At 37.9% G+C, this 24,936-nt stretch overlaps 1 protein-coding gene across 1 annotated transcript in view; it reads right to left on the bottom strand.

The window, feature by feature from the left end:
• slc5a9.L (solute carrier family 5 member 9 L homeolog) overlaps nt 1-24,137 on the bottom strand; it is a 32,676-nt gene extending 8,539 nt beyond the window's left edge. The window contains exons 1-14 of the mRNA XM_018258397.2: nt 23,792-24,137; nt 22,379-22,450; nt 15,039-15,143; nt 14,730-14,894; nt 13,806-13,911; nt 12,722-12,802; nt 11,687-11,892; nt 10,345-10,480; nt 8,121-8,228; nt 6,658-6,808; nt 4,890-5,058; nt 3,677-3,892; nt 2,097-2,223; nt 181-252 (exon numbers count right to left, since the gene is read on the bottom strand). Of these exons, the coding sequence (XP_018113886.1) occupies nt 181-252; nt 2,097-2,223; nt 3,677-3,892; nt 4,890-5,058; nt 6,658-6,808; nt 8,121-8,228; nt 10,345-10,480; nt 11,687-11,892; nt 12,722-12,802; nt 13,806-13,911; nt 14,730-14,894; nt 15,039-15,143; nt 22,379-22,450; nt 23,792-23,905 (1,828 nt within the window). The 5' untranslated portion in view covers nt 23,906-24,137. The remainder of the gene's footprint in view (nt 1-180; nt 253-2,096; nt 2,224-3,676; nt 3,893-4,889; nt 5,059-6,657; nt 6,809-8,120; nt 8,229-10,344; nt 10,481-11,686; nt 11,893-12,721; nt 12,803-13,805; nt 13,912-14,729; nt 14,895-15,038; nt 15,144-22,378; nt 22,451-23,791) is intronic.
• Nucleotides 24,138-24,936: the final 799 nt, after the last annotated feature.

Below are 24,936 nucleotides of genomic sequence, written 5' to 3'. Positions count from 1 at the left end.
TTTTCAACCTTACTTACTATGTTACTATGTTACTATGTTACTATGTAGACTGAACATGAATTTACAGTGCTGCCAAAGGGAGTGTTGGAGTCTGACACAAGGGAGTAATGTCTGCCTATATATGGGGCACTGGTTTCTTTTTATGGCAGGACATTTTGCACAAATTGCATACATATATACCTTCATGTTCTTCTTTCTCGTCTTCCAGAACAGAGTCATTGTCAAGAACTTTTTCAGCTGAAATCATTCCTGCTTTTTCAGAAAAACAGACATCAAGTTAGTTCAAAGTTAGTAAAATGTTAAACTTTTACAAAATGTTAAAATGAGTATATAATTTGAATAATAATAATAATGAGTTTGGGTGTTCAGGTAACTTTAAAGAAAGTCTCTAAAATAATAGAGCTTTATTATACCCCAAAGTTGCTAAAATTCTGAAAACACGCCATCTCAAACCTGTTGAGGTCATGTAAAAGTCAATGTCAGCTGTCCCTGAAATTGTTTCTTGATATCATGATCTGTTCTGGATAATCCAATAATGCTGAGGATTTTGTCCGATAATCCAAAAAAGTCGAGTTTTTGCAGCGAAAATTCAATAAAGTCCAGTTTTCGGGGCATCAATTGTACAATGCTAATTGACTTTAGATTTTGTTGCTCCAGTTTTTCCAAGAAAAATGATTGATAAACGAGTTAAATTCGTGGAAGGGAGTTTGGTCATAAAAAACTGAGATTAATTCGACTTAGTAAATAAACCCCTTAAACTCTATTAAAGTCTATAGGACAAACTGGAACAGAATTAGGAGAAAAGTTATGAGTGGTGTTGAATAGAACATTTTTTAACTGAGCTATTGTTGCTAGTGAAGTATAACCTTGACCCATTGCAATTTGTTCTTAAATTACCTTGAGGTTTTTAAAAGTAGTTTCTTTATTATTGCTGGTGATACTAAGTTGAATAGAGGAGTACAGTATATTGTTGCTTTTCAGAAAGATTTGACAAAATTGTAGAACTAGGCAGCAAATTGGCAAAAGAGAAATTGTTGTTGATCAATGCAAGTTTATGCGCTTGGGTTAGTAATACACAAAATTGTAGTCTGTTGGACAACATTAGTGATTGTTTTGTGTATCGCTTCAAAGAAAGAGTTACAGAAAGTCATTGAACTGTGCTTGCTACATGGTTAACCAGAGACCATAGACTAACCATGCTTTGATACTATCACTGATGTTAAACTTGCACCTCACAGTGAACCACATATAAAACAATTATTCTTCTGCATAATGTATTTTTGCTTAATTTGTCCACAAGGACCAAACGGAGAGTAGCTTCAGTTTCACGTTTGCCCTGTTTAGCTCAAAACCATACATTTTTGTGATTAAAACAATTAGAAAAAAGTATGTTTAGCACAAGTCCTATTCATTGCACTCATGTTAAAGGGATACTATCATGGGAAAAAAAATGTTTTTCAAAATGAATCAGTTAATAGTGCCACTCCAGCAGAATTCTGCACTGAAATCCATTTCTCAAAAGAGCAAACAGATTTTTTTATATTCAATTTTGAAATCTGACATGGGGCTAGACATATTGTCAATTTCCCAGCTGCCCCAAGTCATGTGACTTGTGCTCTGATAAACTTCAATCACTCTTTACTGCTGTACTGCAAGTTAGAGTGATATCACCCCTCCCCCCCCAGCAGCCAAACAAAAGAACAATGGGAAGGTAACCAGATAACAGCTCCCTAACACAAGATAACAACTGCCTGGCAGATCTAAGAACAACACTCAATAGTAAAAACCCATGTCTCACTGAGACACATTCAGTTACATTGAGAAGGAAAAACAGCAGCCTGCCAGAAAGCATTTCTCTCCTAAAGTGCAGGCACAAATCACATGACCTGGGGCAGCTGGGAAATTGACAAAATGTCTAGCCCCATGTCAGATTTCAAAATTGAATATAAAAAAATCTGTTTGCTCTTTTGAGAAATGGATTTCAGTGCAGAATTCTGCTGGAGTAGCACTATTAACTGATGCGTTTTGAAAAAAACATGTTTTTCCATGACAGGATCCCTTTAAGCAAGGAAGTATATTACCCCTTTAATTAGTACCTGGCTCTTTTTCTATAGCTGGTATTTCAGTAGGTATTTCAGCAGGGTCAGGCATCTGTTGCAAACTATTTTCCAAATCTTCTTTGTATATAGAACTTTTCCTCGTCCACCAAGTCATACGGGCAAGCTAACAATACAACATGAAATAAAAGGCCATAATAATTAAGTGAACTATCATGTCTTCACAGTAAAATATAGCTTTGTCCAATGATCCCTCCCTTCTTCCAAAGTTTAGGCCTGGCAAAACGAAATCACTAATTAATTGATTAATTGTTAACATTTTTATATTTAATCAAATGTTGTGTGCACTTTGTGAATCATTTTTTTAATTTTTTTATGTGCCCTATTACCATAACTTGTGCTAGCCCAAATGCAGTCAGGCAATAGTAGAAAACTTAATATATCATCATATAATCTCACAATTCATACTAAATTGAATGTATATTGTAGTTAGTCCTAAACCTTGGTGTGAAATTTTGTATTAAATAAGACCTAATGAGAAAATGTTTATGGTTTATCACGTAAAAAATAGGAGAAATTCCATTCAAGGAGAAAAATAAACTTTTTTTTTCAGTTACATTTTTTCCCAGACTTCAAAAGAGTTTTCATTTGATAAACAGTGAGATATGTTTCTATGTGAAAATTTGGAATTGAATTAGGAGATAAGCTTTTCTCATCAAATTGTATCCGACCCAATATTCCTAAAAAATTAATTAGAAGTATATGAGAAGTACTATGCAGCAGATTTAAATTATCCATATGTATCTCTCCCAGTGTACTGTAAATTATAAAGCTGAAGTATCCCTAAATGCTTCAGGTACAGGGAACCGAACAAAAACGGAAAAAGAAGAAATAGTTACATGAATAGTTATATGAAACCAGAAAGCTTTGTTTTATAATTTTTTACCCAATGAAAATATCTTTTTTTTCTAATGGAGCATTCACTCTTGGGGGCAGATTTATCAAGGGTTGAATTTCGAAGTAATGAGAGTTTTTTGAACTCCCATAACTTCGAAATTCTAATAATAAAAGACCAAACGAAATGTATTAAAAAACAAATCAAAGTTTTTTTTGCTGGTGAATAGGTATTTGATCCTTCAAATCTAAGTAAGATCGAATTGACTCTGCATAGGCTAAAAGAGCAATCTGGCAGATTTTAGATTGCGAATAGTCAAATTTTTAAAGAGACAGTACATGATAAATTTTGATATTCACATTTTTTTTCAAGTTCGAAACAAATTTGGACTATTCCCTAGTCAAAGTACACAAAAATAGAATTTAATTAGAATTTTTTTTACTTTAGATTGTCAATTCGACCCTTAATAAATCTGTCCCTTGGAGTTTGCTGACTAAATGTTATATAATATGTACATGTGCCATTCACCCATTTCCCCTATTACTTTAACTGAAGGACAAGACAGAGCATGCTAAACCCAAAAAAGAGACTTGTACTTTACACCGGTCACTAGCAAGGCAAGGCATTTGATATAGTGATCCCTTTGCACATTGTGGTGTATTTAGCATTTGCCCCCCAATAGTAAATGAGCCACATAATGTTAAATATCAAAGTGTATACTTACATCCTCTTCAGGAATGGCTGGAGTGCAAAGGCTGATCACAATACAAATAACAGCTGTCAACCCAAACAGAATAAGTGCAAAATATAAATAATGAACATCTTTAAGTATAGAAGGACGTGTGTCTTCTTCACCACAGGAAGGGGCTTGATAAACAAAATCCATTATCATACGGACTAGTCCCACCAGCAATCCAATTATCAGACCCCAAAATGCACCCTGCAAAAAAGTACAGTGCAAAATTAAGGTTCAAGATGATCAGTGATCAGGGCTATTATCATCTACTTGCTTGAGGTGTGATGGATTGGAGTTAGGTGCCATGATAACCATGCCAGGGAATAGTTCCCAAGCCATGATACCCATGTCAGGGAGTAGTTCCCAAGAGTCTGTTAATGGGCACTGGAGCTGGATATCTGTAGAACAGAAACTAGGGAGCCAGGATTCTTGTTTAAAAGAGAAAGTGGACTAGATATGTTCACTAATCCACTGATAAATTTACAGTATGAATATAACCAACTTCTTTTTTGTGTCTTTCCAGCCTTAGCCAGACATGGACCCAGCCCCTACTCCCTGACTCTACTTATGAGAATGTGTATAGTTAACACATACTCCGGTACAGAAGTATTACCCCTAATTGCCAGTGAGGGACCCCTGTACCAAGACAGAAACCTCTCAGATTTCTCAAAGTCCAATGGGACACAGTGCTCAAAAAGGATCTTGATTAGGAGTACAGTTTTCATTTTAATGTGCCTCTGGTAATGATTCTTGAATGGATTTGAAAAATGGTAGAACTTATATTTTCAGATTTTGCTTATATTTAAAAAATATTATGAGGATTGTCCTTCAATATTTCGAACGCAGCATATGAAGTTAACTGTTAAAATATATTTTCAAGGAGTAATTAGGGATTCACAGAATCCATTATTTCTGGTCTCAGTCAAATACTAAATCATCTAAGAAAGTTTGAGAGAATACGAAATCCTAACTCTGCTAAGTATATTCAGATTTTAATAATTGCATTATGTATGAGGATAAAAAATCATGTTCAGTTCTCCAACCCTATAAAGTCACTTAAATTTAAGGGTATGAATTGGCACTGATGAGTCTATTCCTAGAAGCTAAAAATACTTTGTCCTTTTCACAAATTTGCAAGAAATTGCAATTGCAGAAGATGTAGACTAAAACAAACTAACGAAAACAATGCTAGTGAACTTACTGGTTCATTTACTCTCTTGATAAAAATAGCCAAAATAAAAATGGCGGTGATTGGTGGAGAGAGATAACTGGTCACAGACTGCATGTAATCAAATAGCAGACCACTGTTTGCTGCTTGAATGATGGGAATCCAAATGATGCTTATAACCACAAGAACAAAAATGAAAACCCTGTGTAGAAAACAGTGAATGTAAATTCAAGTCAGATGCTTTAAAGGACAAGGAAAGGCAAAAAAATAAAATCCCAGCTTTACTTTCTTTAATGAAAAAGAAACCTATCTCCAATATACTTTAATTAAAAAATGTGTACAGTTTTTATAAGAAACCTGACCGTATGCAGTGAAATTCTCCCTTCATTTACTGCTGTGGATAGGAATGGTCAGATGGTCCCTAACTGCTGAGCAGGGAAACAATCATACTTATGAACAGCAGGGGGAGCCCCCACCTTACTTACCAGCCATGCAGAACTCAAGCAGCTTTGTTTATGACGATCCCTAAGCAGCCCAGACCACACTGAGCATGTGCAGGGTCAGGCAAAGATGTTTAACAAAGTTACAAGATGACAGCCCCCTGTGGCCAACTTTAAAAGCATAAATCATTTGTTTGATTAGGCTTGTGGTGCAGTAAGTTCATGCTTATACAAAATACAGCATTTCTTGCCTTATTTTAGACTTTCCTTGTCCTTTAAAGAATCAATATACATATATTGTCAATTTGAGACAAATAGGTAAGCCATATATTGGCAACTTGAGCCAAAAAAAAGGCAATGTGGTCATAGTTTACCCTTTCTACATCAAGTCAAAATTACGCAGAATAGTTTTTCACTACCATCCCAATTTAGGGGCTCATGTTACTGGTGCATATTGTATCTCTTAAACTTCTCAACATTTGCTTTTACAGTTCATTTTCTGATTGAGCTCTAAAGAATCCGTGATTGGCTGAATGAATATAGAAATACTTTGACCACAATCCATTTTAAAATAAAGTAAAGCATTGTTTTACTATTTTCTATGGTTTCTCATATTTATAAAACCGAAGTCTGTTTTGTGTGGAAAAAATGATTTTGCTAGCTTAGGAAGCATAACAAACTGCAAATAATAAAATTAGTTATACTGTAAATCAGTTATTAAATTAAAAGTGATCCCCTCAGATGTTGTTGGGGCTGTCCAACTGTCGCTCTCCAAACCAAGTTCATAGCTCTCAGCCTACTTAAAAGACTCCTTGTTTAATTGCAATTTTGTTTGCATTAAAAATGTTAGAAGCTACTGTAGATCAATCTGGAACTTAAACCACTGTCTGTTGGCACACACTCTACCAACACTCAAATGAATAACAAACACAACTGTTTTACAGATTGCAGAAGATTCAGTCAATGGCTAATGGTCCCTTTTACAATAAGAGCCTGAGGGTACACAGATTGTTGGCTCCGCTTCTCTCAGCCTGCAATTTTTTTTGCAGGCTGAGAGAAGCAGATCTGCTCCCCTATGCTCCTTGCACTGACAAGTACAGCTTCCACCTCCACTCGGCGACATGAAGCGGAGTCTATCAAGGATCGGCCCAAAAATTCTTGGCCCCGCATCTTACAGCTGAGCAGAGGCGGAAGCTGTACTTATCAGTGCAGTTTTACTGAGGTGTGTTAAGGAGCAGATCTGCTTCTCTCAGCCTGCAAAAAAAAATGCAGACTAACAGAGGTGGAGCTAGCCAACGTTCTGTGTGCCCTCAGCCTTAGTAACAGTATTTCAGTACTTAAGTAATTCCAATATAATCAACCTGCCAACAATCATGAGCTCTTGTTCTTTGGCATTCCGTCGTATATGCAACCACACATCTAGCGTAAAAATTGTGCTGGCACTATTAAATATGGATGTGAGAGAACTCATAAGAGCTGCCATGATTACAGCAATCATTAATCCTTTCAGCCCTAGAAGAGAGAAAAGAAATCGTATTATAAGCTTAATGAGGTAAAACAGGATTCAGCAGTGAGAGAGGAAAAAAAATAAAATTTATTTTTATTAGCAAATGCCCTTTGTACCCAAGTTTAAAATTAACATAATATTGGCCTTATTTATTAGGTTTTATTTTGTTTTGTTCAGTGGGCTGTTTGCCATAGTCCAGTATAAAAACTAAGTATGTCATGTGACCATAAATATGTTGACAAATGAAAATAGCTTGCTCACACCTTTTGTGTGCAGCACATACAAGGCCTCATTTATGAAGTGCACTTGCAGTCATGAAACTTTTGCCGCAGTGATTGAGTGGATTAGTGCCATTTAGGACAGGCACTTGTATTTGAAGTCACTCCTTGCACTTGCAGGTTTGGTTGCACGTAAAATTGCACAGCAGTCTCCTGCTCATTTTTTCATTGAATTGGCACTGGGACAGATTTGAGGCTCCTGAGCTAGAGAGTCTGTCACCTCAGGTGGCAGAATGGCCATTATGATGTATGATTTATGATGTACTCATAAAGGGGGATCTAAATCCAAACAATAATTTGATTTATACTTACTAAAAGTTCTTTTAAGAGAAATTTGCATTTTTAGACATCTAACACCAGGCGTTCAACTGAGTTTTGACCTTCAAAGACAGCTGTTAATCTGCAAGTCTGGTATCAGAGGCCTAAAACAGCTAATAACTCAGAAACAAAAACAGAAAATTCATGTAAATTTCAAAAGTGCTTAGAGGACCACTATGAATTTGTTTGCATCAATTAATTTGGTGTTAGATTCCGTAAACATTTTTAATATTAGGGGTAATGTTAAAATTTGTATAGTATAGACCGGGGATCCCTGAACTTTTTTACCTTTTACATTTAGATGTAAAAAGAGTTGGGGAGCAATACAAGAATAAAATGTTTTCCTGGGTGATGGAAAGTAAGTGCTTTGATTGGCTATTTGGTAGTCCCTATGTGGACTATCAGCCTACAGGAGGTTTTGTTCGGCAGTACACCTGGTTTTTATGCAACCAAAACTTGCCCCCAAACTAGGAATTCAAAATTAAGCACCAGCTTTGAGGCCACTAGAAGCAACATCTAAGGGGTTGGTGAGCAAAATTTTGCTGCCAAGCCACTCATTGGGGATCACTGGTATAGACATACTATAAACATTTCATGTAATGCTATATAACAATTCTTTATTAAGATTTCGGATGACTGTTGTGTGAATGGAAACCTAGAAAAGACTGGTGATTTTTCATAAACGCTGTCTTACTTTCTGTAACATAAACACAAATCTTACCAACAGGCAGGAGTGTGATCACCAGTTTGGGATATGCAATATTGCTACAGCTCAATTCAACACCACAATACTTGAGACACTCTTTTGGATCAACACATCCCACTTCATCTGTAGATAAAATATCTAGAATTACACATTATGCAGAGTACCAATCTCTGGAACAATTTCATAAGGCCATACATTATAAGATCCACTAGTATGGAAAGTTCACTAAACACGCAGATCTTTCCCCACAATATGCCCACCAGAAGTGGGTGATATCGGGTTAATGTGATCATTTGGCACTAGGGCCCCTAGAGCCCTAAAATAAATGTGTAGCTGTGTTGGCTGACTTGGGAAGATTGTTTTACAAAATGTCTGTAAAATTCAATGTTTTGGAATCCTTTGGAGCGTTTCCAAAGTAGTATAAATACCTGTATATACTTGGAATGGTATGACCTCCATCAATATATATTGTATAGTTAAAGCAATATTGTGTTCAGTGTCTACATTCACAGACTTTCCAACTATGGGCCACATTTAAATTGATGAGAAAAGCAGATTTCCTAATTGAATTCCAGATTCTCCCATAGAGCCAGATGCATAAATGACAAACACAAATGCTGGCGCTGAAATAGGAAAACTCCCAGTTCACAATCTATGGTCAACAGTTCCTTGTATAGACATTTTCTAGTTTTGACACTCGCTCACCGTTAAAAATCTGTGGCCCGGGTGCCTCATGCCCCGGACCCCACACTAGTAAATTCGGAGCGGTAGAAACGCCCCTCACATCAGGTTCAACAAAATATCTTACCCAGGATATGCTGTGACCCAGGTGCTGCCGCCCTGAGTCCGTCACCAAGGAAAACGTATCCACAACTTGCAGGTTATTGGTTGGACAGCGCACTCCAGGGTCCTTTTCAAACAGAATCGCTTGTTTCCAGAGTATAGTTTAAAACAAATTTCCTTTATTTAATTAAACATCTTGGTACACCATTACCATAGCGCCATGAGGTCTGACGCGTTTCGTGTCACTGCACTTCATCAGAGACCAGTCTCTGATGAAGTGCAGTGACACGAAACGCGTCAGACCTCATGGCGCTATGTTAATGGTGTACCAAGATGGCGCTATGTTAATGGTGTACCAAGATGTTTAATTAAATAAAGGAAATTTGTTTTAAACTATACTCTGGAAACAAGCGATTCTGTTTGAAAATGACCCTGGAGTGCGCTGTCCAACCAATAACCTGCAGATGCATAAATGAGAAAAACTTCCTACTGTTTATCCCATGAAAACTCATTTGAAGTCTTTAGGGAAAAAACCAGAACTGAATTATGAGAAAAGTTTCTCCTGAAATTGAATTTTGCCCGTAAATTTTCCCGTAATAAACTTTAAAATGACATTTTCTTATGGAATTACATATATTATAACATCAAATATAAAAAAAACAAGAATTCTGATGCTACCTACTGTCTCATGTATACGGGTGTATATATATTGGTGTATATATCTTTGCAGTATCTGCATTTAATGCAAATAAGAAGATAAAATGAACCCTATTACCATTTTCACTATAAACATTACAAATGAAAAAATAAAACTAATTGTTTTGTCACCAATATGAATTTATGTTTATTAAAATCAAGTACAAGGTTCTGTTATATTTTTACAGAGAAAACAGAAATAACATTTTTACATCTGCAGGAGATGGCTTTCCTATATTTTGGAGTGTCTGGTAAATCTGTCACTAATTGCAGCTGTATGAATGTGGGCTTATCAGGGCATTTTGCATCAAGAACAACTTTTCCACCCAATTTAGTTGGCGCAAGTAGGAGCACTTGTTGCCACAACTTGCAGGTGCCAAACTATCCAAATCACACTTTTGTGCTGCGTCCAATACTTATAATAAACTACAAAGTAGGGGAACTCAAAAGTGGAGATTTGGAATCCAGCCTAACGATGGTGTGCCCTTTTTAACACAAGACGTTATGTTGCTCTTATGTTGCCTCAGTCTAGAAAGAACCACAAGGTCTAGCTTACCAATAAAACAGTCATTAAAAAGTTTTGTGAAATAAGTGCTTTAAAAGATGTTGGTAGGAATTTTAAGACCACTGAGATTTTTGAATGATTTAAAATTCAGCAATTGTTTTTTGTCAGTTATCCTAAAAACGGTGTATGGGAATGTTGCTTAGCATATGTCACTAGAATTACCAGTAAATTAATTTTGATACACAGGAGCCTTACCCGGATATAAAGCCCTGCTGATCATCCCTGGCAGCGCTACAAAAAACATGGGCAATATTTTCAAGTAACCCCCAACTACCGAACCTCCTTTGGCATGGGATAGGTTTTTTGCTGCAAGTGATCTCTGTACTATAACCTGCAAACGAGATTATGGAAAAGTAAAATACATTTTATAATGTGTATATTTCAAATATCTACTGTGCAAGATCTTCAGTACTTATTTTTCTAACCTCTAGCAGAAGACTGAATACAATTAAGATAAGGATCTCTTGCTTTTCTGATCCAAGCACATGTGCAGTATGATCCTTTAGTAGGATTTAGTAGGGACATGTAAGGTGACCATCTGATACTGTCAGGCTCTTTGAAGTGTCCATGTCCTACTGCAGTATGGATATCTTTGATAGAGGGGTGAGTCCCGGGATACAAGCAGCTTGAAAGGTTATACTTCCATTAATTTACCTTCACCCAACTTTCAGTCTTAATCTGATTTAAAATTCCCTGTTAGTACTGTTTGACTGAGGCCACTAATAATCTGGCACTATTGAAATGTGCCCCCTCTGGACATTCTGTTTTCCTTTATTTATTGTAAATGTGTACACTACCATTCTGTCGCAGAGATTATATCTAGTTTCCCTTACATATAGTGCTATAGTTGGACATTTTAGGCACATAATTAGATACAATTTATTAGAAAAATGTCAGGAGTAGGCACCCTGCGTTGACTGTTACGTTTGGGAATGTGGTCTTTGTACATTAACCATACTGTAAATGTTTCCTTGAAGACGTTTCACCAGTCATTCATCTGTCTTTATCAATTCAATAACACAAAAAAATCTCTAATCTTGCTAATACAATCAACACCTAAATTTATGACATTATTGTGGATTATGATAAACGGATTATGCTGATCGGAGCAATATTCCAGAGAATATATATTCTCGAAGGAAGATTTACAAGTTTCTGAATTGAGAAAGCCAGTTGGATGACTGGTAAAAACGTCTTCAAAGAAAAACACAAAAAAGTCCAGTTTGACTTATTTCTTTTTTTTTCCTCTTTATTTATTGTGTTTTTCCAACAAATACATACATTGTATTTTCATATACTTCTCTAAGGAGTAAGATCTAAAATTAACGATTTGACTTATTTCTATAAATATACCATGACCTGGATGAATGACAATCTTCACAAACATGTAGGTACAGTTATTTATGTATTCTTAGATATATCAGGTAACCAACTAACATTATCATGTTACACACACAAATTATGTTTCTTAATTGTGGGTAACATGGTAGTAAATAAATATGTGGGTGAACTTCCTTAGGTAGTGAAACAAACTCACCTGATCAGTGCACCAAACCCATGTGGCTAGCACAGTCAAACCAAAGATGAGACCAGGCCAAGGCAGGTCTCCTGTGATAGGATCACGAAAGATGTGAAAGGCATCTGCACGTGGTATATGGCATGTTGTGTTTGGAACAGTTATCTTTGGCATTGCTTCCATGTACTTCTGTTCAAGTCCAGGGTACCAACCAACCTTCTCAAAAGCTGCAAACACAAAAAAGCATCAACAAAACTAGCATATCAATAAAATGTTTTAAGCAGAGTTATTATTTCAGGCATTTCAATTGTGGATACAGTATCTAAGCTGTTGGTTTATTTGCATTTTTCAAGCCAGGCAATAATGCAGAGTTCAGTAAATCAGAAAGGACCTAGAGCAGTGATCCCCAACAAGTAGGTTGCAAATAACAAGTTGCTCACCAACCCATTGCAAGTTGCTCCCAGTGGACCCAAAGCAGTTGCTTATTTTTGAATTCCAGGCTTAAAGGCAAGCTTTAGTTGCATAAAAACCATGTGCACTGCCAAACAGAGCCTCCTGTAGGCTGTCAGTCTACATAGGGGGCTACCATAGAGCCAATTACAGCCCTTAATTGGCATCCTGCAAATTTTATCCATGTTTATGTTGCTCTCCAACTTTTTTTACATTTGCATGTGGCTCACAAGTTAGAGGTTGGGGACCCTGATCTAGATTGTAGACCTGTATTTACTAACAGGTATACTTGCATTACCTGCAGAGTCATTATATACTTCTCAAGAAAAACAAATTCTATTTTTAAGTTGTGCTCAGATACATTGTATTATGTACCTGTGCCACCATAAAAAAATCTGACAAACAGATTTCTATCTTAAAAATACAATTATTACTTGTACTAACATTTTCTTTTTCTGAGAGAACGGCACACAATATTAGCCTATTTATTTAAGACAACAACAGAAATATCAGGCTACCTAAAATTCTTACATGAACAAACAAATAGGGCTTTAGCTAAATACTAAGAGCATGCTGCACTCTTTTAGACAATAAATACATACTTACATATGAACATGAGCACAAAAGCACCAACCACCATGATGACAGTCTGTACAGTGTCTGTATATATGACTGCAGTCAGCCCACCTTAAGGAGAGAATGGTCATTTAATGATGTTTCAATTGAATGGCATTTTCCATTTCTGTTGTCCTTTATTTGTGGTCACTGTGCGCAAACCTGTGTTCCCCTCATGAATACAGAGCTGCCTAGGTATTTTCAGTCCAGCACTACTGTATGTGCAGAGCACAGATGGAAGAGCACTACTGGGCTTGATTTTGCGCCCCAATAGTGCTATAGCATTAGCATGCAAGCACCCACCTGAACAAAGTAGCCTGGAAAATGTGTGCCCTTTTAGCACATACATGCAGCAGTAGCAGTTATATCAATAAGTAGCTCCATCTGTGAATATTAGCATTGGTTCATTTTCAGTTAAACAAACAAAAATTATGCGGTTCGCATCGGAGCTCACCCGGAAATGCTGTCTTCCTAGCCGCAGCCTGTGCGAGATGCCAGCTACTCCACGCCGGCATTCAATGCAGAACAAACGGTACTCTCGCATAGTCGGCGCCGATCCAGGACACCATGTGAGGACAACAGCGTTCGTGTAAAATTTTTGGCTTTATTTCAACAAACACACAGGTGAGGGTTGCAGGGGTGGGTGTACAAGGCTGACTAACGCGTTTCTTGCCGGATCTCCTGGCACTTCCTCAGAGTCAGTAAAGATCACGTGACTCAAGACTTAAATAGCAAATGTGATTAACATCAGTGCTAAAAATACAGGTGCATTTTAATTATATGTGTGATTAACACTCGTATTTAAGATATCTAAAATATCAGTATTTAAAATATCCGTGCTGCTCATATTTGTTATACAATGTATTAAGACAAACAGCAAAGAAAATATACCGTAAAGCCGAAAATTTTACACGAACGCTGTTTTCCTCACATGGTGTCCTGGATCGGCGCCGACTATGCGAGAGTACCGTTTGTTCTGCATTGGTTCATTTTCAACTTACCATTTAAAAACCCAAGGTAAAAAGTTGTCACTTATATTTTGAATGCTCTGTAGTAAATTGTGCTTGATAGTTACCAGCTATTGTGTAAATTGCTGTTACAGTCAGTAATATCACAGTGGATAAGTAAATATTCCAACCCAAAGATACTTGAATGAAGAGAGCACCTGAGTAAATATCTGTCTGAAAAACAAAAGCAAATATCAACACAAACATGCAGTAGCTTTTATATTTTTTGTTTATGTTGCTGATATTGTTGTTTAGGTCCCACTGAACCCATCTGAAAAGGTAAGCTCTCCATATTTATGATTTGTTTGTTTATACCCTTACTACCCATGGGAGGTATTAAGAACTGTATACAGAAATGGCCCTTCCTTCTCCTAACTGTTGTTTGGTTCTTAGGTTTACAGTTAAGGATGTGTTCATTATACAGAGGGTTGAACAAATAAGGGTAATTTGTAGTGATGGGCGAATTTGCGCCGTTTCGCTTCGCCGAATAATTCGCTAATTTCACGCGAAATTCGCGAAACGGCGAAAAATTCGCGAAACGGCGCCGTTTTTGGCGCCGGCGTCCGTTTTTCGAAAAAAAAATTTTGACGCCGGCGAATTTTTTGACGCGAATTTTTGCGGGCGATTTGCGAATTTATTCGCTGGCGGCGAAACGCGCAAATTCGCCGCAAATTTGCGCCTGGCGAATAAATTCGCCCATCACTAGTAATTTGATTAAATATCTTCTCCTTCTCTCATAATCAATATGAAGAACCAAGAAGTGTGGTGAAGTGTACAGTTAAAGTAGTTTTAATTGTTCTATAGTGTTTAGTGCAACAAATAACAAAACAATAATATTTGATCAATAAAAGCTTTAGGCATATTGCATTTTCAGCACAAACTCTTTGTCACTTCTTCACCATCTGCTTCAGTGTTTTTTATTTAGCACAAGTGATGTAGGGCCATCTTAATGCAAAATTAAATGAATAAACAGTACATCTGCTCACACGTACCGATATCTTGGTAAATATGTAGAGTATAAGAGACAGCACAGATATGTAAATACGGATCCTGTCTCCTCCAAAACGTTTCTTCAGGTACTCTGGCATGGTGACCACTCCGGAAGCGATATAAACTGGCACAAAAATCCACCCAAGAGCAACCAGTACCCACGATGCCTTTCAAAAGAAACCATGCAAGCAAGGCTAAGTAAGTTTAAATCCCACCTATAAATGCACACCAGTAAAGATTCAGCTGATATCATTGTGATATCATTTTTAGAACTTATATAGAATATACAGTTGGCTGGTAGCAACTCTTACATTCCATTCAAAGCCTCCAACAGCCAGTCCTCCCGCTGCTGCAGAACCTGCCAATCCAATAAACAATCCACTTCCGACATTACTAGACATCAAAGATGCTCCAATCTGAAACACAAGTTGGTAGAATTCTTTAGCCATGTGGAATGGTGGTTAAAACAGAAACATTGTGTAATGAAGAAAACAAAAACATCATGACGGTCAATCTAATCTCCTAGTAATCACATGACTCTAACCAGCAGCACTAAGACCAATGGCACACACAGTGTTTCCTAATAAGCATGGCATTGGTCCATCAGCACCCACATGGGGCATATTGTGATGTCAAAATGCATATTCAGGGGCAGATTTATTATGTGGTGTAAAAAAACTGGAGGAATAATTTGCCACACATCCCCAGGCATCAGAGTGTAAAAAACGGCTTTGTTGCCATGTAAGTCATATCATGTCAACGCCATTGTCTGATAAACTATGCTATTTCTTGACTTGGAGGATGTATAGAGGGCCATGGACAGACAGCAGGAGAAAAAAAGTCATATGCAAAGCTGAAACAGCAAGATAGGTTGTCAAGGACTTTCCTGAACACTTGCAACATTAGCACTTCTATACTTGTTTCAGCTGTTTAAAAGTAAAACTAATTAGTTAAAAGGTTTGAAAACTTCTGCAAAGGCATGGGGGATGGGGTTGGATTGCAGATCCAAGGAGTTCTTGAAGAAAGAAAAAGAAAATTCCACTAGATGAATACAAAGCAATGATAACAAAAAATAAATGTTGTGGCCCTTTTCACATTATTATTGCTTTAACAAGGCATCTGCTGCAAATGAGTCAAGGCAGGAAGTAATATTATTTATGGTTTTATTTACTGAGCAAAGGACATCTCAGATGAATGTGAGACTGCATAATCTCAGAATTCTGCTGACCATTTATTTGCTACTTTGCACTTTAAATATAGTGAAACGCTGATAAAGTGTAATTGTAGGCAATTTTCCAAAGACAATGCCAAAATGTCATTGGTTTTGAGACTTAGTTTCCCAAAATACTTTGCATTTTTCTTCATAGGTCTGCTAATTAGCTACATTGTTTCAATAGTCAGAAATAATAGTTATAAACTTAGTTCAAATAAGTTTAAATCCAGAGACAATTTGTAATGAAGTATATTGAACAGTTTCTAAGAATTATGTTATTTCTTAAGTTAAAATGTTATTTTTAAGTTTATATCCGCTTTAATTAACATCAATATATATTATTTTGTGATTATCTGAGGGAGTGTATTTCCTTGTTCACAAAGCAACATTTCATGTTTTAGGACTGTGATTCTACATATCTTTATAACAAAGCAGTTTGTCACAGTGGACACAAATCCTTTGTAGCCATTCCAGTGCTAGGAATTTTACCGGACTCCGTGGCACCGTGGCACTATAATTATATAATTGTATAATGTGAAAACTTTCCTGGAAAAGTGCTGCATCCAAGAAATCAGGTCCAGTAAAGTAATATGTGATGAGTATACATATCCAATATGGTTCCAGCACTTCCATGAGGTTGAATACATTTTTAGCTTTGTACCCTGTTTCATTCCTTTAACTGAAAATAAATTAAGTTGCTATTGTTATTATAGTATGAGCCTCTGTCACGCAATATAAGCTGTAAGGCTGCACTTCCATGAAAGATTGGAAATCCAGCACCAGATGATCTATTTATGATGCCTCGTTTTTTTCTTGTCGAGTTTTTAAGGGGAAAACTCAAATTTTTAGTGGAAAAAAATAAAAAGTTTTAGAGATTTATTGTGCTCCAAAACTACTAAAAATCCAAATAAAAAAAACTCCAGCTAAAACCTGTCAAAGTCATGTAAAAATCAGTGGCAGATGTTTCTTGCCTTCATGATCTTCGAGTGTTTCAGGCTGGTTTTCTTCGATAATCTAAAAAAGTTGAGTTTTATGGTTGCCAAATCGAAACAGTTGCACAATTCGATTTGACGCACAATTTTTTCCCACACCGACTTTTTGATCTGATTTTTTGATAAATTAGGCTGACTTTTGTATTAATAAAAAAAAATTGGGAAAATGTGTGTCTTAGTAAATACCCCCTAGGTGTAGAGTGCATAATGATGTGCAAATTCAGGGGACACCTAGGCACCTCCCCCAGCCATCCTTAATGTATATAGTGCTGCTGAATGCAAGCAGTGCTGTATTCATATTCATTGAATTGTTTCCCTGAATAAAAATTTTTCAATATTTATTAAGTGTAAAAAGCATAAAAAAACTTTAATGCAAAACGTCACCATCTAAAAGCTGAAAAGATTGTGTCATATCAAGGGGAGTGGTCATTATCCAATTGTAAAATCTTTACTTATTTCAAGATTTTAGAGGTTTTGCTTGCACAAAAATTCTTTAAAAAAAAGAGACTTTAGAGGTTTCTTATTATCATATTCTTTCTGAGTTTTTGTTCATTCATGCTTTTTTATATTTATATTTTTTAATAAACAAAGGAAATGGTTGAAAAAAAACCTCTAAAACTAAACAAATTTTTGTTTTGTCAAATTTGAGTTTTGACAAATAATGCCCTATGTAAATAAATCCTGCTGAGCTGGGACCCATGCAGTACTTTATAGACAAACGTCTGTTTTTGCTATGGTATCCCCACAACCCGAGTAATCTGTCATATAAACACTATATGTGGTGCTACACAAGACTATATTTTTAGACAGGAGCTGAAATTGGCTGAGGTTACTTGATAAATTGTAGGGGCAGATGTATCAAGGGTCGAATATCGAGGGTTAATTTATCCTCGATATTCGACTGCCGAATTAAAATTGTTCGACTTCGAATATTGAAGTCTAAGGATTTTGCGCAATTCGTTCGATTAAACGATTGAATCCTTCGAATCGAACGATTCAAAGGATTTTAATCCATCGATCAAAGGATTATCCTTCGATCAGAAAAACCTTGGAAAGCCTATGGGGACCTTCCCCATAGGCTAACATTGGCCTCGGTATGTTTTAGGTGGCGAACTAGGGGGTCGAAGAAATTTTTAAAGAGACAGTACTTCGATTATCGAATGGTTGAACATTTGAACGATTTTTAGTTCGAATCGTTCGATTCGAAGCTGAAGGTCGTAGTCGAAGGTCGAAGTAGCCAAAAAAAACATTCAAAAATCGAATTTTTTTACCTCTATTTTCCTCTAATCCTTCACTCGATCTTAGTGAATGGGCCCCCTAGAGTTCAGTTTCAACAACAACCACTATATCACATGATGGAAATCCCTGTTCCACAGTAAGGGTCTGGCCACACGGGGAGATTAGTCCACCGACTAAAATGAAAATCGCCTGGGGGTAGGCACTCGGAGCACTTTGTTTTCTGAAGTCACCCAAAGTTTCCTTGTGAGGCAATTACGGGCGACTTCGGAAAACAAAGCACTCCAAGTGCCTGCCCCCAGTCGATTTTTTTTTTTTAGCCAGGGGAAGGCAGATTGGGGAGATTAGTCACCATGAAGAAGAGGAGATTTGTCACCTGGCAACTAATCTCCCCATGTGGCCAAACCCTAAAGGCCACAGTAAATGGGATTAAACACAATCATGAAACTGCTTTGTCATGAAATGGTTACATTCCCTCACCTAATCATTGTTAACTTGCCCTTGTCAAAACTGATGACTAAACAAACCCAAAACATTGATTAACTTTCTCCTGTAACATGTGTCACCTCCAGGGTTTTTTATTAACAAGCCTATTAAACACATTAGTGTCCTGTTAGTGACAGGACATAAACTCTTTATAGCTCCTCTAACTGCTTTGCCTGGTAGATCAGAATATACTATGTTTGGGGTAAATTGTATGTTCCAGTTATATCTCTACTACTAATTTTTAGGCTAGTGGTGGATTATCCACTGCTGCAAATGTGTTACTGTATAACTTTACTATTCTGTAGCTACTCTAAAGGAATTCTGTCATGATTTGTTTGGTGTAGTTTTTATCTCTCATGTATTATACCCCAAAGCTGCTAAAAATCTGAATCCAAAAATACTCCATCTAAAATCTGTCTAGGTTATGTATAAAGGTGGCCATACACGGGCAGATAAAAGCTGCCGACAGACCGAGTCGGCAGCTTATTTGCCCGTGTATGGGGCCCCCCGACGGGCTTCCCCGATCGAGTTCTGGCCGAAAGTTGGCCAGATCTCGATCATATGGGACTTAAAATCCCGTTGGATTGCGGCCGCATCTGTTCGTTGATGCGGTCCCGTGATCCGACTGCCCGTAAAGCCACCATAGGATCCCATCATTTGGCCCTAGGGCCCACAATCTGATCAGCCCATTATTGCCCACCTCAAGGTGGACATATCGGGGAGAGATCCGCTCGTTTTGCGACATCGCCAAACGAGCGGATTTCTCTGTGTATGGCCACCTTAAAGGGATACTGTCATGGGAAAATTTTTTTTTTTCAAAATGAATCAGTTAATAGTGCTGCTAATCATGAATCAATTCGAATCGTACTACTTTTTTCGGATTGATGCTCCGAAAACTCAACTCTATGGAATTATAGCCGCGAAAAGTCAAATTCAGATTATCGGATGTCAAGAAACATCTTCAGGGACATCTGCCATTGACTTAAAGGGATACTGTCATGGGAAAATTTTTTTTTTTCAAAATGAATCAGTTAATAGTGCTGGTCCAGCAGAATTCTGCACTGAAATCCATTTCTCAAAAGAGCAAACAGATTTTTTTATATTCAATTTTGAAATCTGACATGGGGCTAGACATTTTGTCAATTACCCAGCTGCCCCATGTCATGTGACTTGTGCCTGCACTTCAGGAAAGAAATGCTTTCTGGCAGGCTGCTGTTTTTCCTTCTCAATGTAACTGAATGTGTCTCAGTGGGACATGGGTTTTAACTATTGAGTGTTGTTCTTAGATCTACCAGGCAGCTGTTATCTTGTGTTAGGGAGCTGCTATCTGGTTACCTTCCCATTGTTCTTTTGTTTGGCTGCTGGGGGGAAAAAGGGAGGGGGGTGATATCACTCCAACTTGCAGTACAGCAGTAGAGAGTGATTGAAGTTTATCAGAGCACAAGTCACATGACTTGGGGCACCTGGGAAATTGACAAAATGTCTAGCCCCATGTCAGATTTCAAAATTGAATATAAAAAAATCTGTTTGCTCTTTTGAGAAATGGATTTCAGTGCAGAATTCTGCTGGACCAGCACTATTAACTGATTCATTTTGAAAAAAAAATTTTTTCCCATGACAGTATCCCTTTAAGTCAATGGCAGATGTCCCTGAAGATGTTTCTTGACATCCGATAATCTGAATTTGACTTTTCGCGGCTATAATTCCATAGAGTTGAGTTTTCGGAGCATCAATCCGAAAAAAGTAGTACGATTCGAATTGATTCATGATTTTGTCTTGACGTTTTTTCACATCAACTTTTTCAGTTTCAAGTTAAATTTGTGGATGGAAGTTAGGTTGACTTTGTTTTAATAAAAAAAAAAGACAATTCGAGTTTTAGTAAATACCCCCCTAAGTGTGTTAAGGAACTGGAATAAAAACAGTGGAATTAAAAAAAAAAAAAAACGAAAGATCAGCTCTATATTTTCTAGAAGGATTTTACTGTTCAGTTGAGGTGTAAGAGAATCAGCAACCCTGTCTATTGCTTTCATACCAATGCCAGTAAATGGTACAGCTTCTGACTGCAGCAAACCATGCGGTGTCAGTGATTGTATGGAAACTGGCAGGATTTGCTTAAGGAAAGCTTCCATTCTAAGAAAATAATAATATTCTAAGATAATAATAATTCCTTATATGTGAGTTATATACCCTCAAAGAATAAATGAACACACTGATCGCATTTAGCAAATGTAAATTTGCTGTTCACCAGAACCCCAAAGTGTAATCTCTGTGCAATCATTTCTATAAAACAAATTTAAAAGCCTTTTTTAGCAAGCTGTACTGGGAAATAGCACCACCCACTAAATGGCCTCAGGCAGTACATTTAAAGGACAAAGAACCCATTCTTTTCAATAACTCCACTAGGTTTATATCAAGAAAAAGTGCATTTGAAACTGACTGCTTCGGTCGAGAATCCTCCTTCACTTACTTAATTTGTGGCTGCCATCTTTCCTGAGCTGCTATCTTCAAGATATTTGACTTTGAAGAATTACCCATGAGAAGCATTTCCCTGCCCTCTCACCCTTGTGCGTAACAGTTTCTCGAGTTTCAGCACACAAGAGCAGCATCTATGTTTAAAAATGTGTAAAAGCTGACCACACGGGAAACCATAACAACTGCTATAAGCAGTTCCGATTGGTTACAATTTTAAATTGGGTGGACATCGCTGGGTCCATGAATGTGAGCGTTGCTATCCACATAGGAGAAAGCACGCACATGATGAAGATGATCTACACAAGCGCCTGTTGGAAAGTCTCTCTAATGTAGGGACGCACCGAATCCACTATTTGGGATTCGGCCGAATCCTTAGTGAAAGATTCGGCCGAATCCTTAGTGAAAGATTCGGCCGAATACCGAACCAAATCCTAATTTGCATATGCAAATTGGGGGCAGGAAAGGAAAATTTGGAAAAAATTCTTCTTTTGTGACTAAAAGGCATGTGATTTCCCTACCCACCCCTAATTTACGTATGCAAATTAGGATTCGGTTCAGCAAGGCACATGGATTCATCCGAATCCTGCTGAAAAAGGCTGAATCCTGGCCGAATCCCGAACCGAATGGATGCGGTGCATCCCTACTCTAATGTGCATGCATTAGGTCTTGGTAAAACAGTGTTGCATTGTGAGATTTTTCTGTCCCAAACTAAGCCCTTTTCTGAAAACTAAGGCTATGGATCTACTGAAGGTCTTAGAAGCTGACCGAAGCAGGAGCACTATTAAACACTATTGAGGTATGGCTATCCATAGAAACATTATTGTGTTTCACCTTTACTTGTCCTTTAAATTGTCAGAAACTTATAAAATAGTGTGGAAAAGCCAGTGATCTCAAACCAGTAGCTCGAAAGCCACATGTTGTTCTCCAACACCTTGGATGTTGTTCCCAGTGGCCTTAAGGGAATGTGTTCTTTTTTTAAAATTTCTGAAGCTAATTTTGGAGGCATAAAGACCACGTGTACTGCCAAACAAAGCCTACTGTAGCATGCCAGTCCACATAGGGCTACAAGATGCCACTCACAGTCCTTATTGGGTACCCCATAGGAACTTTCTTCATGCTTTTGTTGCTCCCCAACTTTTTTATATTTAAATGTGGCTCACAGGTAAAAAGGTTGGGTACTGATCTGGACAGTATACCCTCTTTAGAGCATCTCATTTCACATACAAGCACAGATTATCAGAATCATACTCACAGGCCACCAAGTCATGGTTCTCCCAGCAAGAAAATATCCACCCACTGTGCCACGGCTTGCACGGATTGAAGACTGGAATAGATGATTGTAAAATACTTACAATATATGTGTGTACTGATATGAATAATAATTCAGAAACTTGATGTTGTCTAAGATAGCATAAATCCTTTTTCATCAACAATAATACATTGTAAGAACATTAAATGCACATTTTTATTGTTCCTATTGCCAGAAGGATTAAAACAGCAGAAAGTGAGGAGGAGCTTCATTTTACTTCCTCATCTGCCAATGCACCATACACTAGCAGATACCGACCAGTGGCAGGTATGGTTCTCAAGCCAGCCAAAATATTCATAGTATATGGATATCAGTTGGGATCGGTGGGCTGCCATATACGTACTTGAAAACATGACATTTTATTGGGAGGTGTGGGGACAGATTAACGGTGGCCATACATGGGCCCATAAAAGCTGCCAACAGACCCAAGTTGGCAGCTTATTGGGCATCCCCGATCGATATTTGGGGGAAAGTCGGGCAGATGTCGATCGGACGGGACTAAAAATCCCGTCAGATCGCGGACGCATTTGTTCTTTGATGCGGTCACGTGATCCGACCGCCCGTTACCCAGTTAGGATCCCTCAAGGTGGGCATATTGGGGAGAGATCTGCTTGTTTGGCGACATCGCCAAACGAGCGGATCTCTCTGTGTATGGCCACCTTAAGGGCTCTTACTCACTGGCGTTCTGACCTGCGCTCCCCTGCGTTCCGTTTTTTGGCGTTCAACGCAGGAATAGACGCATGTCATTATTTCAAATGGGGCTGTACTCACTCAGGCGCGTGTAGGCGCCGAATGCAGGAAAAATGCAGCATGTTGCGTCTCAACCTGCGTTCGGCGCCTACACGCGCCTGAGTGAGTACAGTCCCATTTGAAATAATGACATGCGTCTATTCCTGCGCTCCCCTGCGGCTGAACGCCAAAAAACGGAACGCAGGTCAGAACGCCAGTGAGTAAGAGCCCTAAGCCTTGCTGTTGCACAGGTAATGAAAGACACTTTATCTGGAAAATCTCATGTCGTCACCATTTCAGATAAGGGAGGGAGTGCTAATCCATTGATTTAATCATCTGTAATTTGATTGTGCAAGCCAGATTGAATCTGAAATAGCGCAGGCACTTTGGGGCTAAAATATATGTGCAAGTGTTTGTTTGTATATAAATACATTATAGATAATAATAATGCTAATAATAAACATAGTGATGAAGTGCTACCATAGTCAACATAGTTTTGTAGCGTTCACAAAAAAAACTACAAAGTTATTTGTAGTACTGTATGTGCTACTCAAATCAAATTTACTGACAGTCTGCACTGATAACATTTGTTTACAAGAACTTCAGAGAAAAAACAAACTGACTCACCCATATTCCAACTCCAAGAACAAAGACAAAATAAACAACAACCACAATGATATCCGGTACACCAAATTTTACATGTTGATCCTCTTCTGAAGGGGTTTCTGTGCTATTCTCCATGGCTTGCAACCAAATGAGAACTGCCTCTGTTAGACTATATAGTACTTTGTTAAGGTATTACCAGTGAGTTACTAAGTAACAGGCTTTATCTATGTTAATCCAACTATCTAACAATTATTGATAATGTCTCAGAGGAATCAGCCAGTTGTAAATGTCTGTAAGAGTTACTGGTCTTCACTTTAACAAGTAAAGAGACAAATGCAACAATAAGAAAGATTAAAGGCTCTGTTTCAGATGTGTTTAAAAAAAGCATAATTGCTATTGTAGCAGAGTGAGGTGCTTAACAAGCGGACCAGCTGGGTCTCAGGTGGCTAATCAGTAGCTCTTCAGGGTAAGACTACACGGATCGCTGCGACAAATCGCATCCCACAGAAATAAGGAAAGTGAATGCATTGTTGGATGAAGTCGCAATGTTGATCCGATGGGATTGTCGGATGCACACGCTGTATCTGCATCCAACAGTCATGTCGCGTCGGATTAACGCTGTGACTTCATCCGACATTTATATCTCTTATCTTATTTCCTTCGCATCGATTTGTCGCCGGCATTTTGACGCAGCACGTCGGATCGCGCTGAAAACGTCCGTGTAGTCCTACCCTTACACTCAGGCTGGTCAGTCTGTCAGGAGATCTGACTGAAGCTCCCCATAGACGCGACGATTTTTCTTGCCGAACGATCGTACATCTTACGATTTTTCGGCCGACATCTGTCAGGAAATTGATTGGCCAGGTCAAAAAGTCTTTGTCGGTCCCAGTGCAATCTATCTATGTTTGCAGGACCAAGCAGGCAGCTCCCCTTTGTTTTCCTGGCAAATTGGTCTTTTTAGTTGATGGTAAATTCGTACGATCGTTCTGAGAAGATCGTGGTCTCACGATCAGGATCTGATCTTTTAAAAATCTCAACATCTATGGCCAGCTTTAGTGAGAGGTCTGGTAACCAAACATGTAGAAGTCTATGCATATGTACACACACACAGTTACTAGCTCATACGTCTGTAATTTTGCTGCCATTGTCTTTTTGCTGTATTGTTA

The sequence above is a fragment of the Xenopus laevis genome, chromosome 4L (genome assembly GCF_017654675.1).
Source record: "Xenopus laevis strain J_2021 chromosome 4L, Xenopus_laevis_v10.1, whole genome shotgun sequence".
Classification (NCBI taxonomy): domain Eukaryota; kingdom Metazoa; phylum Chordata; class Amphibia; order Anura; family Pipidae; genus Xenopus; species Xenopus laevis.
Note: the sequence above shows the minus strand (reverse complement) of the source record. Positions and strands in the feature narration are given on the sequence as shown.